Source organism: Bos grunniens, chromosome 8 (assembly GCF_055505025.1).
Source record: "Bos grunniens cultivar Pamir isolate PY7600 chromosome 8, Bosgru_T2T1.0, whole genome shotgun sequence".
Classification (NCBI taxonomy): Eukaryota; Metazoa; Chordata; class Mammalia; order Artiodactyla; family Bovidae; genus Bos; species Bos grunniens.
The window spans coordinates 76859880-76873102 of NC_141172.1; the positions used below are offsets into that span (position 1 = coordinate 76859880).

The window sequence follows — 13223 nt, forward strand, 5'->3', positions numbered from 1 at the left end:
CCTGAGTTGGGAAGACCCCCTGGAGGAGGGCATGGCAACCCACTCCAGTATTCTTGCCTGGAGAATCCCATGGAAAGAGGAGCCTGGCAGGGTACAGTATGTGGGGTCACAAAGAGTTGGACATGACTGAATGACTAACCACATTAGACAAAAGTGGTGGTGAAGCTGAGAAATGAGAGTCCTACAACATAGATAATCAAATTCAAGTAAACTTTAAAAAAATATATCCGGCAAATTCTATTTAATGAAACAATTCATTCCATATTTAAGAAATGTTTAAAAAATCTTTATTCAATGAATTTCAATATAGTTACTCTGGAAAAAAAAAAGATATCCTAAATTGAAAATCATTATGTTAATCAACAAAAAGTTTTAAAATATCTGTCAAGATTGATTTCTATAAGAGTGGGAGCATTCAATACAGCAAAGACCCTACTCTCTCTTATATCAAATGATTATGGTACACAGAAAATTACTATACCATGAAAAAAGATACCGATTGAATGGATGAAATATTATCACTAAAGATCATTATAAGACATGATTAATTTTAAGAAATCTGAGATTTAAAGAAAGCATTAAATTTTCTTCATTATTTCTCTCATGTATCTGTAGAAAGGGAAAATATACTCAAAATTAAACAAGCAAACAAAGGATAAAATTAGGAATACAGGGTGATATGTCAGGAAAAGATTTTAAGAGAGTCTGGCTAATCAATTTTCTTGTTGCTGTAACCTCTACCACTTTCTCTTAATATCAAAGCAGAATTGTATAAATAATTATGGTACAAAAATGCAAGGAATTTCTTAGGATCAGTTTACACTATGGGTCAATAATATATGCAACGTGTACGATGAAATGGAATTCCTTTCATATCTTCCCTGTGATCACGGGCATAGTCCCATAAGTAATAATCCAAAAGAATGGAATTGATCTCTCCAGTAGTTTTTTCACCCTTTTTTTCAATAAGCTCCAGAAGACAATCCCGGATCAGCTCGACACACCAAACTGAGCACCCTCTGATTTCTACCTCTTGCCTATTCCCATAAAAGAGCATTTCTCCTGCAAGGAAGAAAAAGAAAAATAAGCACTAATAGTCAATGAAATAAAATGTATTCAAAACTTTACTGTAGGACAAAATGCAGTAAACAGTACTCATTTTCAAATTGTAAATCTCAGACTTTATTTATTTTTGGTAATTTAAACCATGTCTAAACTCGAATTAATTCAAAATTGCAAGTTAAGTTCCACATGGACAGGGATTGTGTCTGATTTGATTGTCTCAATATTCATAGGACCTAGCATGATCCCTTGTATATACTAGCTCCCCAATAAATATCTGCTAATTGAATATGGGTGAGCCATACATTTGAAAATATGACAGCAAGATTATTAAATTATTTAAAAGAGAGGATTTAAAATTTGGGTTTGATGTTGGAGAAAAAAAATTACTGCAAAATTTGGAGGACTCCCAGGGGGCCAAATAAACAGCACCTCCTTTACCCTTGAGAACTTAATGTTGTCTTGTGTACACTCCAGATACATCAAGAAAAACCTAGGAGATCAAAGTTCTTAGCTTGAGCAAGGAAAACCATGCTTGTTCTTCAGAGTCAGGATCCTTCTGTCAGCTCTGCCTGAATACAGAGCCGCTAGATCCTACAGGTATTCAGTGCTTATCTCCAGAGTATATCTGATCCTACAAGGTGGACACTGGCAGTGCTTTGCCAGGGAGACTAGAATTGGGCTTAGCAACTCAACTGTCGTTAAAGATGAGGCAGACAGAGTAAGTGGATGCAGCAGCTGGATGCAAAATGCTGCCCCGTCAAGGTAGACCCCAAAGTTTGAGCATTTTTCTTCTCTTGGAAATCAGAAAATTGAATTTCATGTGAAATCTAATTGTCAAGTGTTGATAACTAATTAAAAATTGCTTAAAACACTGTTCAAGCCAAACAAAACACATCTGCAAGCTATATTTGGCCTCAGGCCACCAATCGGTACTCTTGCACAGAGCTTCGCAGTAGCTGAGAAGCCCTGTGATCCACTGAGACCTAGAGGAAATGCCCTACCCATACTGGTTCCATTCTGTCCCTTGGGATCTTAAATAGTGTTACTTGTGTCCCTTCCATATCTCTATCTCTGATCCTTGGGGCAAGTGGAAGAACAGACACTGACTTAGCATTTGAGTTAAGCCTTTTTGGATGTGTAGGATTTGAACTGAATAGAAGAAAATTTGGGTGGGGGAAACCAGGCAAGAAAGTGTTTATAAAGATAGGAATGTGTATTGCATATACCCTCCCCCCAAAAAAATCAACTGATTATGGCTGTATGTAGAAGAAGCCCTGACTGCTAAAGGTTGTCCCTTTAAAGGTATTCAACAATTAATGATCCCAGACATGAGTATTATGACATAGAACAGCTTGCTATTTTTCAAATGAGGAAATGAGCAAAATGGATTGCCCGAGGCTACATAAAAATGTGGTAGAAGCAACCATAGGAATAATGGTACCTTTATATAATGTGTCATTCTTATTTTGGGTGATTGAAATCTATTTCACAGGAGAAAATTACTCATCATAAAAACAACTTCTTTTAAAAATAAAGAAAAAAGTAGCTGAAAATATTGCCCCTAAAAGAGAAATTAACACTAAAATTGTACAATATAATTATTTTCCTTATGCAAAGGGATATTTAAAAAGCGAAAAGTTACTTTTCATACAAACACAATCATCTATACTTATGGCAAATAAATCAGCCTAGAAAAGTCAGTGACTTGTGCAAGATAAACCAGCAGCAGACCTTGGAGCCTCCTCACTCAAAATCCAGTACATATTTATCTGTCAGCCCACTTTTTATTTCACAGTGTAGTGTGCTCTTAAGCTTAATTAATAACACTCTGAATACAAACCTGAACTGTCTTAGTGTTGCACACCTTCATGTGACATAAATGTAGGTGTCATTTTAATGTAAGACTCTGAAATGATGATGTCCAGATAGTGTGATTTCCAGCAAAACCATATTCCACGGTGTAAAAAACAAAAACCAATTTTCTCTATAATTTAATTGCCCTTGCATTCTTTACATGTGCTTTTAACAATAATAGTGTTTTGTTTTTTTTTTAAGGGAAGACCTTTTGTGAAAGAAATGACAAAGACTGAACAATTCACAGTATAACAAAAAATGTCTTAATTAAGCTAGCAAACCTTTGAGAAGCTTCTCCAGTAGTTCATTGGAGTATTTCAGGGCTCCCAGGTAAACGAGAACCTGAGGTAATCTATAGTCGGCAAACATGGTGATACTGGAGATGTCCTTAAAGCAGCCATCTCCTTTCCCCTCTAATACACTCCACGTATCTGCCACCAGGATTTGGGCCCTTTTGTAAAAAGAAATTCTTTTCCCCTGATGAATGAAGAGAATATGAATGTTACCTGGGTATCTGAAAGCCTTATGTATGCTATTAAAAAAAGGTACACATCGAAAACATTTTTTCAAGGGTAAATAATCTTACTCTTTGGTAAGAATTTATAGACCTTTTATAGAAAAAAAGGGAGTCTATAGATACTAAATTATCACTCCAGGTTTATTTCCTTTATTTTTCAAAACACATAAAATACAATTCATGTCATCATGGTACTACTTAGTTCTTTTTCAATGACATTACTTTATATACATACATATTTCTGTGCCACTATAATTTATCTGCTTACTATGTTTAAGGGCTAGATTAGCATGGACTGTAGAAAAATATAATTACAATCTACTCCTAGTCTTAATACCAAGGCTAATGACCTCAAATCATCTTTTACAACTGTGAGTCTGCTAACTGTGAAAAAGTATCACTGGCTCCCAAAACACATTCTGACCACCTTGGAGAATGTTTAAATAAGTAAATGACATAAAGAAGTAAATAAAAAATGAAATTAAATTCTTCAAGGATAGACTCCATATAAAAATTCTTTAAGATGATAATATAGATTCCTTTATTTATTAAAAAAAAACTCTATTAAAACTACTTCTTTTAAAAATATTGCTATACTATCCTAATGAGAAATAACTTAATATTGTTTAACCTTAAAGAATACCCCCTGCAATCAATCCAGATGTACTTTTTCTAAGTAAACTAAGTTTTCCATTTTTCTTTAACTAAATTTTCTAAAGCCACCACTAAGAAACTGAGTATTTTGTTTTTTAGGGCAAATACCTATACTCATTTTTTGGTGTAAAGTCTGTAAATTACATTGAGTGATGGGGGAAGAAATTACCACTAAGAAATATTTCTATATCATCTGGGAATAATCTATATTCCCAAACCTACCAAAATATGACAACCTGGAAATTGTTCCTTTATGGATGCTGGACTTGTAGATGGTAACTAGATTTCTAATTCAAGTAAACTTTATTGAATAGCAAGCATAAAACTTAATTCACAAAATAAAACTGTTCCAAAAAGAAGTATTCATCATAATATATATTATAATAGAAGCTATTGTCTCCTATTTTTAACAAGATTCATAGAGCAAGGGCGTCCCAGGCGGCACTAGTGGTAAAGAACCCTCCTGCGAATTCAGGAGACATAAGAGATATGGGTTCAATCCCTGGCTTGGGAAGATCCCCTGGAGGAGAGCACGATGTCTGGAGATTCCCATGGACAGAGAAGCGTGGCAGGCTTCAGTCTATAGGGTTGCAAAGAGTTGGACATGACTGAAACACCTTAACATGCATACATGCATAGAGCAAACAGGAAAAATCTAGGAGCCAGACTTATATAACAAAATCAGTGCCAGCATCTAACACAACACAAATTGTCACATCATGAGCACTGTTTCCATGGTAGCCAACTAGGATATCATGAAGGTTAGATTATAAAACCCTAAAATGAAAACAAAAACAAATTCAAGTGAAGAATCTAAAAATAAATTCAAATCACCTATAAAGCATTTTTTAAGAAGCTGATATGGTTTTTAGTAGTCAAATAATTTTAGTAACCAAATCTACATCTCTAAAATATTAACTGCTATCACTGAAAATACCAGTAAATTCTCTAGTAACAATTCCCTATATGTTCCATAGGGCTTCCCTGGTGGCTCAGATGGTAAAGAATCCTCCTGCAAGGCGGGAGACCTGGGTTCAATCCCTGGGTTGGGAAGATCCCCGGGAGGAGGGCATGGCAACCTACCCCAGTATTCTTGCCTGGGAAATCCCATGGACAGAGGAGCCTGGTGGGCCACAGCCCATGGGGTCACAAAGAGTCAGACATGACTGAGCAACTAAGTACATAACACATATGTACCATAATGCTTTGCATTAAAGCTTTGCTTTGCAAATAAAATATTTTCAAAATAGTACCTTTATAAAATAATAATCAATGTAAAACACTATAACCATGAGTTGATTTTCTGCAACAAACTTATCATGAACAAATAGAAAGGTCAAGAATTACAAATGCTTAATCATAACGTAACATGTTATCAGTTATGCTTAGTCACCCAGTCCTATCTGACTCTCTGCAACCCCATGGGCTGTTGCCAACCAGGCTCCTCTGTCCATGAGGATTCTCCAAGCAAGAATACTGGAGTGGGTTGCCATGCTCTCCTCCAGGGGATCTTCCCAACCCAGGGATCAAAGCCAGGTTTCCCGAATTGCAGGCTGATTCTGAACCACCAGGGGAGAAAAGCTCAAGCTTTTCATGTATATTTATCAGTATGTTAGCATAAAGGAAGTTGATTTGTTAATTAGGGCTTTTATATATACTGAATGGGCTTCCCTGATGGCTCAGTGATAAAGAATCCACCTGCCAACACTGGAGATGCAGGTTTATTAATCCCTGGATTGGAAGTTGCCCTGGAGAAGGAAATGGCAAACCACTCCAGTATTCCTGCCTGGAAAATCCCATGGACAGAGGAGCCTGGCAGGCTACAGTCACTGGGGTTGAAAAAGACTCGGACATGACTTAGCAACTAAACAACAATAGTTACTGAATATTCTAAATCAGAGTCACTTTAAGAGCTTTAAAAAATAAAGTTCTTTTACCCAGTGATCAGAATCTTTGATGGTGGTGCTTTGGAAATGTATCTGAATTCTGAAGTCTCCTGATTCTGGGGCACAGCCAGGTTGAGAAATCACTCATCTAAACTGTTGCATTTAGACAAATTCTCTAACTTCACTAACTTGTTCACAATGTCTAAAAACGAATGATAATCTCAGTAAATAAGTGTAACATTAAAAACAATTATAACTATTTTTAGTAACTTGCTGAAGATTAAAAAATACAGCAATTGATACTACTACAATATTATGAAGGAGTAGGGAAAAGGACACTCAAATATGCTACTGCTGATCCTCTTTGTTATTGTTTTCCTGGAGAAGTGTAACCATTTTTATGTATTATAAGTCTGAAAATCCTGGCCACACTCTAACTCAGTAATCCCATTACGGGGAATTCATTCTAAGGAAATAACTACGGGTGTTAAACTGCTGTGCAATATTGCTTATTTTTACATAAAACTGGAAACAATAAGATATAAAATTTAATTTAAAAATAAAACTATATATCACAATTATTGTGGTAAAATAGTTTGGGCAAATAATTATGGTAATGTACATCAATACAGTGGAGTACTATGAAGCCATTAAGAAGAGTAGCATGGAAAAAAGTTGTGCTGTGAAAGAATTTTTACTGACATAGATGCTCATAATATATTAAATTTTAAAACAGTTTATATAGCATATTTCTTCCCAGCTCATATATATATCTATAGTCTCTATACATATATATACATATAGTCACACACAGAAAAAGACCAAATTGTGAACAATGGTTACCTCTTGGCAGAATAAAGACCACTTCTCTGTACTATCCAAATTCTATAATTAATTTTACTTTTGCAATTAGAAAAAAAATTTTAAATATGTATAGAAAGGACTTCCCTGGTGGTACAGTGGATAAGAATATACCTGCCAATTCAAGGGACATGGGTTCGATCCCTGGCCTGGAAGATTTCACATGCCTCAGAGCAACTGAGCGCATGTGCCACAACTACGGAGCCCGAGCTCTACGGCCCATGAGCCACAACTACGGAGCCCAAAGTGCGGCAACTACTGAAGCCCACACACCTAGAACCTGTGCTCTGCAACAAGAGATGCCACCACAACGAGAAGCCCTGCACTACAACTGGAGATAGCCCCTGCTTGCCACAACTAGAGAAAAGCCCGAGCACAGCAACAAAGACCCAGTGCAGCCAATAAATAATCAACTAAATTTTTAAAAATACATTTGATTTTATCACTTTCTGAATTCAGCAGCAGTGCCAAAAGTTCATCAGAATTCCTTTAGACTTGGAATTGAGCAAAGTGCTTTAATTATTTGTTTATCTTTTAAATGAATATGCAGAATCACAGATGTAGAAAACAAACTTATGGTTACCAGGGGTGGAAAATTGGGTGGGGGGGGAGATCATTTGGAAGATTGGGATTGACATATACACACTACTATATATAAAGTAGATAACTAATAAGACCTACTGTACAGCACAGAGAACTCTACTCAATATTCTGCAATGTGAAAAGAATCTAAAAAAGAGTGGACAAAAAAATAAATAAAGAGTAGACATATGTATAACTGATTCGCTTTGGTGAATTATTTATGTCACCAGAAACTAACACAACATTGTAAATCAACTATACTCCATAAAAAATTTTAAAAATAAATAAATATGCAAAGGTAACTTAAAATTAACTAATCAAAGGATTGAGTCCTCACTATACACTCAGTGTTATGTGAGGAGTCACAGGGATTCAAGAAATATAGTGCCTTGGGATAACAATAATCATAATCTTATGAAAATATAAATGAAAAATGAAAAAATGTAGTAATACTTCTTTAAGTGAAAGTGAAAGTGAAGTCGCTCAGTCGTGTCCGCTCAGTCGTGTCTGACTCTGCGACCCCATGGACTGTAGCCTATCAGGCTCCTCCATCCATGGGATTTTCCAGGCAAGAGTGCTGGAATGGATTGCCATTTCCTTCTCCAGGGGATCTTCCCGACCCAGGAATCGAAGCCGGGTCTCCTGCATTGCAGGCAGATGCTTTACAGTCTGAGCCACCAGGGAAGCTTCTTTAAGAAAGTACTAAAATGTTTAAATTTGATTTTTGTTACATTTTGGGGAATTTTCTGTAAGAATGTATTTTAGAAATGAGTACTGATGGGAAATGGCTCAGGTACTAATTTTCATTTTAAAATGTATCAGTCACAGACTTCCCTGGCAGTCCAGTGGTTAAGACTATGAGTTTCAAATACAGGGCGCACAGGTTCAATATCTGGTAAGGGACTAAAAGCCTACATGCCGCATGGTGTGGCCAAAAAGGAAAAAAAAAAATGTGTTATCAGCCTTAAAAATTAATCTATATCCTGGTACAGTTTCTAATTGAACTTCTCAGCATATATAACAAATGAAAAGAAAGCACTCTGCTATAAATAAAAGAGAATTTCAGCAAACACTTACTAACTCAATCTTATCTACCAAAAAAATTCACTCCTTTCTCTCACAGAAACAAAAATTCAGGACAACTTGAAAGTAAACAACTACCTGATGTCCTGAATTCATTCCATCCTAGTAAGGGAGTAAGCAAGTGAAAGTCGCTCAGTTGTGTCCGACTCTTTGAGACCCCATGAACTACATACTCCATGGAATTCTCCAGGCCAGAATACTGGAATGGATAGCCTTTCCCTTCTCCAGGGGATCTTCCCAACCCAGGAATCGAACCCAAGTCTCCCGCATTGCAGGCAGATTCTTCACCAACTTAGCCACCATCCTAAAGTCATGTTAAATTTAATCTTAGCCCTTCTTCTACAACAACCACGTTGATTCTGGAATACACAGATTCCAAGCAACATGAATGACAGTTTGATTTCTTTTATACACTGTTTAATATATTTAAATGGCCAGTATGAAATAAGGAACTTGATCTAAATTTCCTGAAAAACAAGGTTGAAATGACATACTTTGAAGACTAAGATAAAGCTCATAGGAACCTCTGCATTAATAAAATGGTTCCTCAGAAGAGAATGAAGTTCAACAGTGGCCTAGGGTCTCTTCCCTAGGAACTGCCTGTGTCCCATCCGTACTACTCTCCACAGGCACACTTAACTGGTCATAATCCATGCCAGGTCAATCAGTCCTTGTCCAGGAGTTTTAGAACTGGAAGCAAGAGAGTTCCTCCCTCTCTCCCTGGTGGCTAAAGTGATAAAATGGGGAACTCTTTTCCTACTATAGAGTATTGAGTAGAGTTACAGACTAGGCTATCACAGAGCACTGAGTAGAGTTCTCTGTGCTATACAGTAGGTCCTATCAGTTATCTACTTTTCTACTTCATGGAGAAAGTTGGTCTGCGGTAAGAGAAAAATGGAGTCAACAGAAACAAAGAAGAGAGGACTGAATTCCCATGGCTTTGAGTCCCTGATCCTGGATATTTATCTCCAAATCTTGTTTTGTGTCTGTCACTTGCAATTAAAAGAATCTTAACATAATCAGGCATCTTTCACTTTACAGTAGAACTGAAAAGCTAGCTATTTCTTGACTAAATGACCTAAGATATTGTACATTAGCTAACCTTTCTATTTTTGAGACTTTGGTTCCAAGTCTACAAATAGGACTATAATGCTCCTTGTCCTTAGCCCTACAGAATTGTTCTGTGGATCAATGAGTGTGCATGCAAATACCTTGTAAATCATAAAGAGAGATTTGAACAATACTACCATTTTAGTTGTTGTGATTATAAAAGGGTAGCTTTAAAATTCCAAGTTGACATAAGTACTTATTAACTTAGTCAAGAGATTTATATATATGGTCCCTCTTGTTACTTTTAATTCTATTCAACAGTTAAAATACACAGTGATAATGAATTCTAAAAGAATTATACAAAAATAAAATCCAGGTGTATACTAGGAGAGTATACAAAATGTTCACCATTTAAAAAGTATGCCTACTTAAATTTTTTTGTGAAGAAGTGAAGTGAAGTCACTCAGTCATGTCTGACTCTTTGCGACCCCATGGACTGTAGCCTACCAGGCTTCTCCGTCCATGGGATTCTCCAGGCAAGAATACTGGAGTGGGTTGCCATTTCCTTCTCCAAGAGATCTTCGAGACCCAGGGACTGAACCTGGGTCTCCTGCATTGTAGGCAGACGCTTTACCGTCTGAGCCACCAGGGAAGTCTTTGTACCACAGAGCAAATGATACTGTTAAACTACCCTGTGCATGAAAAAGGAAATACATAGTATATATACATTAGAACTCAACATCAAATTTTTTTAAGAGAAAATTTAGTATACATTCTGATTCTTATCCAATGAAGTAAAGTTTTTGAAGTACTAAAACGACCTCACTATCCCTAAGTGACATCATGTTAAGTCTAGCGTTTTCTTAGGTTTGAAACATTGTAAAAGACAAAATAAAGGAAATACACTGATTAGAAAACATTAAGAGAAGTGATGTCTTTGAAAAACTGCTTAACAATTTTGTTACTGTTCCTTGGTTCCATTAGGAAAAAATTCCAGAATTTAAATTTTTATTCTCGAAAGGAGTTCTGAAAGTAAGAGAGATATCTATGGGAAGATAATTAAGAACTCTAAAATCTCTAGAAGGGGAGCAACTCACCTCAAACTGAGTCACATCTCTGTAAGAAGGAAAGTTTTCAACTACCAGGTGCAATAACTTCTGAGCACTTTTATCACTTTTTTGGACACAATTAAGAAAAGAGCCTCCAAACTTCTCAAGCAGAATTTTCCCGGTTTCATTGAGAATCCGATGCCTCTCTTCTATCAAAGGCATGGGGACATCTGTGTCAGACCGGAGTATATGCCGAACCTCATCAAGGGTCACTGTTGCATAGTAGGAAGCACTAGTTATTGGGATCCCTTAGGAAGAAAAGCACATGCAGAGGAACAAGGTCATACTTTTATATTCATTAGGCCCTTGCTTTTACAACATACAATTAAAATGAAACCACTTAAGTATTACAGGAATGAATTAAAAGTAGATGAATAATTAAAAATCAGGAACAGATCCCTCATTCTGTATTTGCTCGTCTGTACTTACTCAATCACTTCTAACAATTGTAATATTACACCAAATGTATTTTGACTGTGTAGAGTGTGGGATAATATTTGTCCCTTTGCTCCTCAGATATCATCAGAGTGGCGTTCCTAAGAAAACCGACTTTCAGTCTTAGCTGCGACAGTGCTAAGTATTAAAATCAGAATCATTTCACACTGAAGATTTTATGCCAGCTTCTTCTCGTACTTTTAAGCAGAGGTACCGGCAATAAATTCATCTTATCAATACATTATTCCATGTCCCAGCCCACTCTGTGGGACCCTCCTAGTAAAATGAAATCTCAACGCCACTGGGTCTGACCGGGAGTAGAGGTACCAACCTTCGTCCAGAGCTCTGTTGACCGCGGCGCACAGGGACCAGTACCCACTGTACGTCTTCCCCCCGAACCCCACCTGACATTTATACTCGTCACTCTCCGACCAGAAGGAGAAGTTGAGCGTGTCTGTCACGAACACCCAGTTAACGGCGGCCTCGTCAGTGCCCCTAGGGTTCAGCTCGTGAATCGCCTTCCAGCCCCCAATGCGCAGCTCGGGCCCCGTGGCCTTGGCCAGCAGCAGCTCGGCCACCCTCCGCACGCCTCCGTCATCAATGAACACATCTCGACTGTTCTCGGCAATGAATTTTGCAGACTCCCTGGGAGTCAGAAGCCCATCCATCCCGCACTTCTGTGGAACAGGAACCGACACTTTTGCCCGCGGGCTGGCCAAACGCCCTTTCCTCTCTAGCAGGGACAAAGGCCAGGGTCCCCTACGACTTTCCCTCCCTTGCCACCGCGGGATCGTTGCCCTAACAGGCTCCCGCCCTCTCAGAGAGGATAAGAGAACCGACGGTCCCCAAACCCCTACGGCCCCGCGCGCACCACTGGGGCACAGCGAAAACCAGCCTGAGGCTGCAGGCACTTCCGGGAGGGGGGCTCCGCCCACTCGGGCCGGGGCGCGCGCCCAGACCCGTTTCCGGTTCTGAAGGTCCGGAAACCGCTTCCGAGAGTCGGTCGCGCGCCTACTGTGAGTTGCCCAACCTAAGACCTGAGGACTTAGCTGATTTGCCCGTGCGCCCACCCTCCCCCCGGCAGGTGGGCCTGCGAGAACGCTGTGGCCCGAGTTTCAGCTACTCCAACCGGTGTATTGTGTTGCTCTCACTCGGCACTCGCGCCTCTCCTGCCTACTGAGGGCGAAGTCTGGGCAGGACACCGTTGGCGACACGCTGCAGCCAAGTTCCTGGGACTCGAGGAACTTTATGGCCGTGGGTCATCGTGTCGGGGACCGAGCCACCCCAAGACTGCGACACGGGTTGGCGGTCCCCCCAACCCCTATCCCCCAGGCAGTCCTCTTCATTTTGCTGTATTCCTGGCCCCTTTGGTGGCTCAGACAGTATAGGATCCGTCAGCAGTGCGGGAGACCTGGGTTCGATCTCAGGGTTGAGATTCCCTGGAGAAGGAAATGGCAACCCACTCCAATAGTCTTGCCTGGAGAATCCCCATGGACGGAGAAGCCTGGTAGGCTACAGTCCATGGGGTTGCAGAGTCGGGCAGGACTGAGCAAATAAGCACACCAGGCCCATTGGGAGATTTAGGACTGGTTGGAATGTTTGGAGAAGTGAATGAGGAAACATCCATTTAAATTGTTAAATTAATATTGTGTGTCTGGATTTGTGCTTAAATACTGAAATACTGAATCCCAGTTAGTCTTGGGCCATGTCAAAAGCAGCAACTGTAATCCCCGTTTTTGCAAGAGAAACTGAGTGGTTCAGTGCTTAGTCCCTGGTCACAGCAGTGGTCTAGGCTGAGATGAGATCTCCAAGTCAAAGGCACTTTCTGTGAACCAAGCTTAGCAATGCCAACTATCCTGGTCAGGTAGGGGCTATGTCAGTGGCTCTAATCAACTGAGGAGACATTATTAGAAGATATACGTATCCCCTCACAACCCCAAACTTTAAAAACAAAACAAAAACAAAAACAAACACAAACTTTCTAGTAGGATGAGGAATGAATTTTAGAAGTCAATGACCCAAATTTGCCTAGTGATGAAATTTTAGAAAGAAAGCAAATATTTTTTTTCTCCTTTAGAGACTTTTATTTCCATGGATCATATTACATGTTCACATCTTTGAAAATCA

The 13223-nt window shown here is 38.9% G+C and overlaps 1 protein-coding gene across 1 annotated transcript; it reads right to left on the minus strand.

Annotated features, from left to right (window-relative positions):
- Window positions 1–264: 264 nt before the first annotated feature.
- Window positions 265–11999, minus strand: QNG1 (Q-nucleotide N-glycosylase 1). The gene is made up of 4 exons (XM_086416818.1): window positions 11428–11999; window positions 10650–10909; window positions 3201–3396; window positions 265–1062 (listed from the first exon to the last, which is right to left on the minus strand). Exons 1-4 carry the CDS (start codon window positions 11762–11764, stop codon window positions 830–832), a joined length of 1026 nt encoding a protein of 341 aa, XP_086272944.1. The 5' UTR covers window positions 11765–11999; the 3' UTR covers window positions 265–829.
- Window positions 12000–13223: the final 1224 nt, after the last annotated feature.

Bases quoted from the DNA above. Each gene is read 5' to 3' on its own strand.
- QNG1 (XM_086416818.1), bottom strand. From the start codon at position 11,764: ATGGATGGGCTTCTGACTCCCAGGGAGTCTGCAAAATTCATTGCCGAG. The intron at 3,397-10,649 runs GTGAGTTGCTCC...TTCATTCATCAG, and splicing joins GAGATGTGACTCAGTTTGAG to GGGAAAAGAATTTCTTTTTA. The intron at 1,063-3,200 runs GTTTGCTAGCTT...TCTTCCTTGCAG, and splicing joins ACTGGAGAAGCTTCTCAAAG to GAGAAATGCTCTTTTATGGG.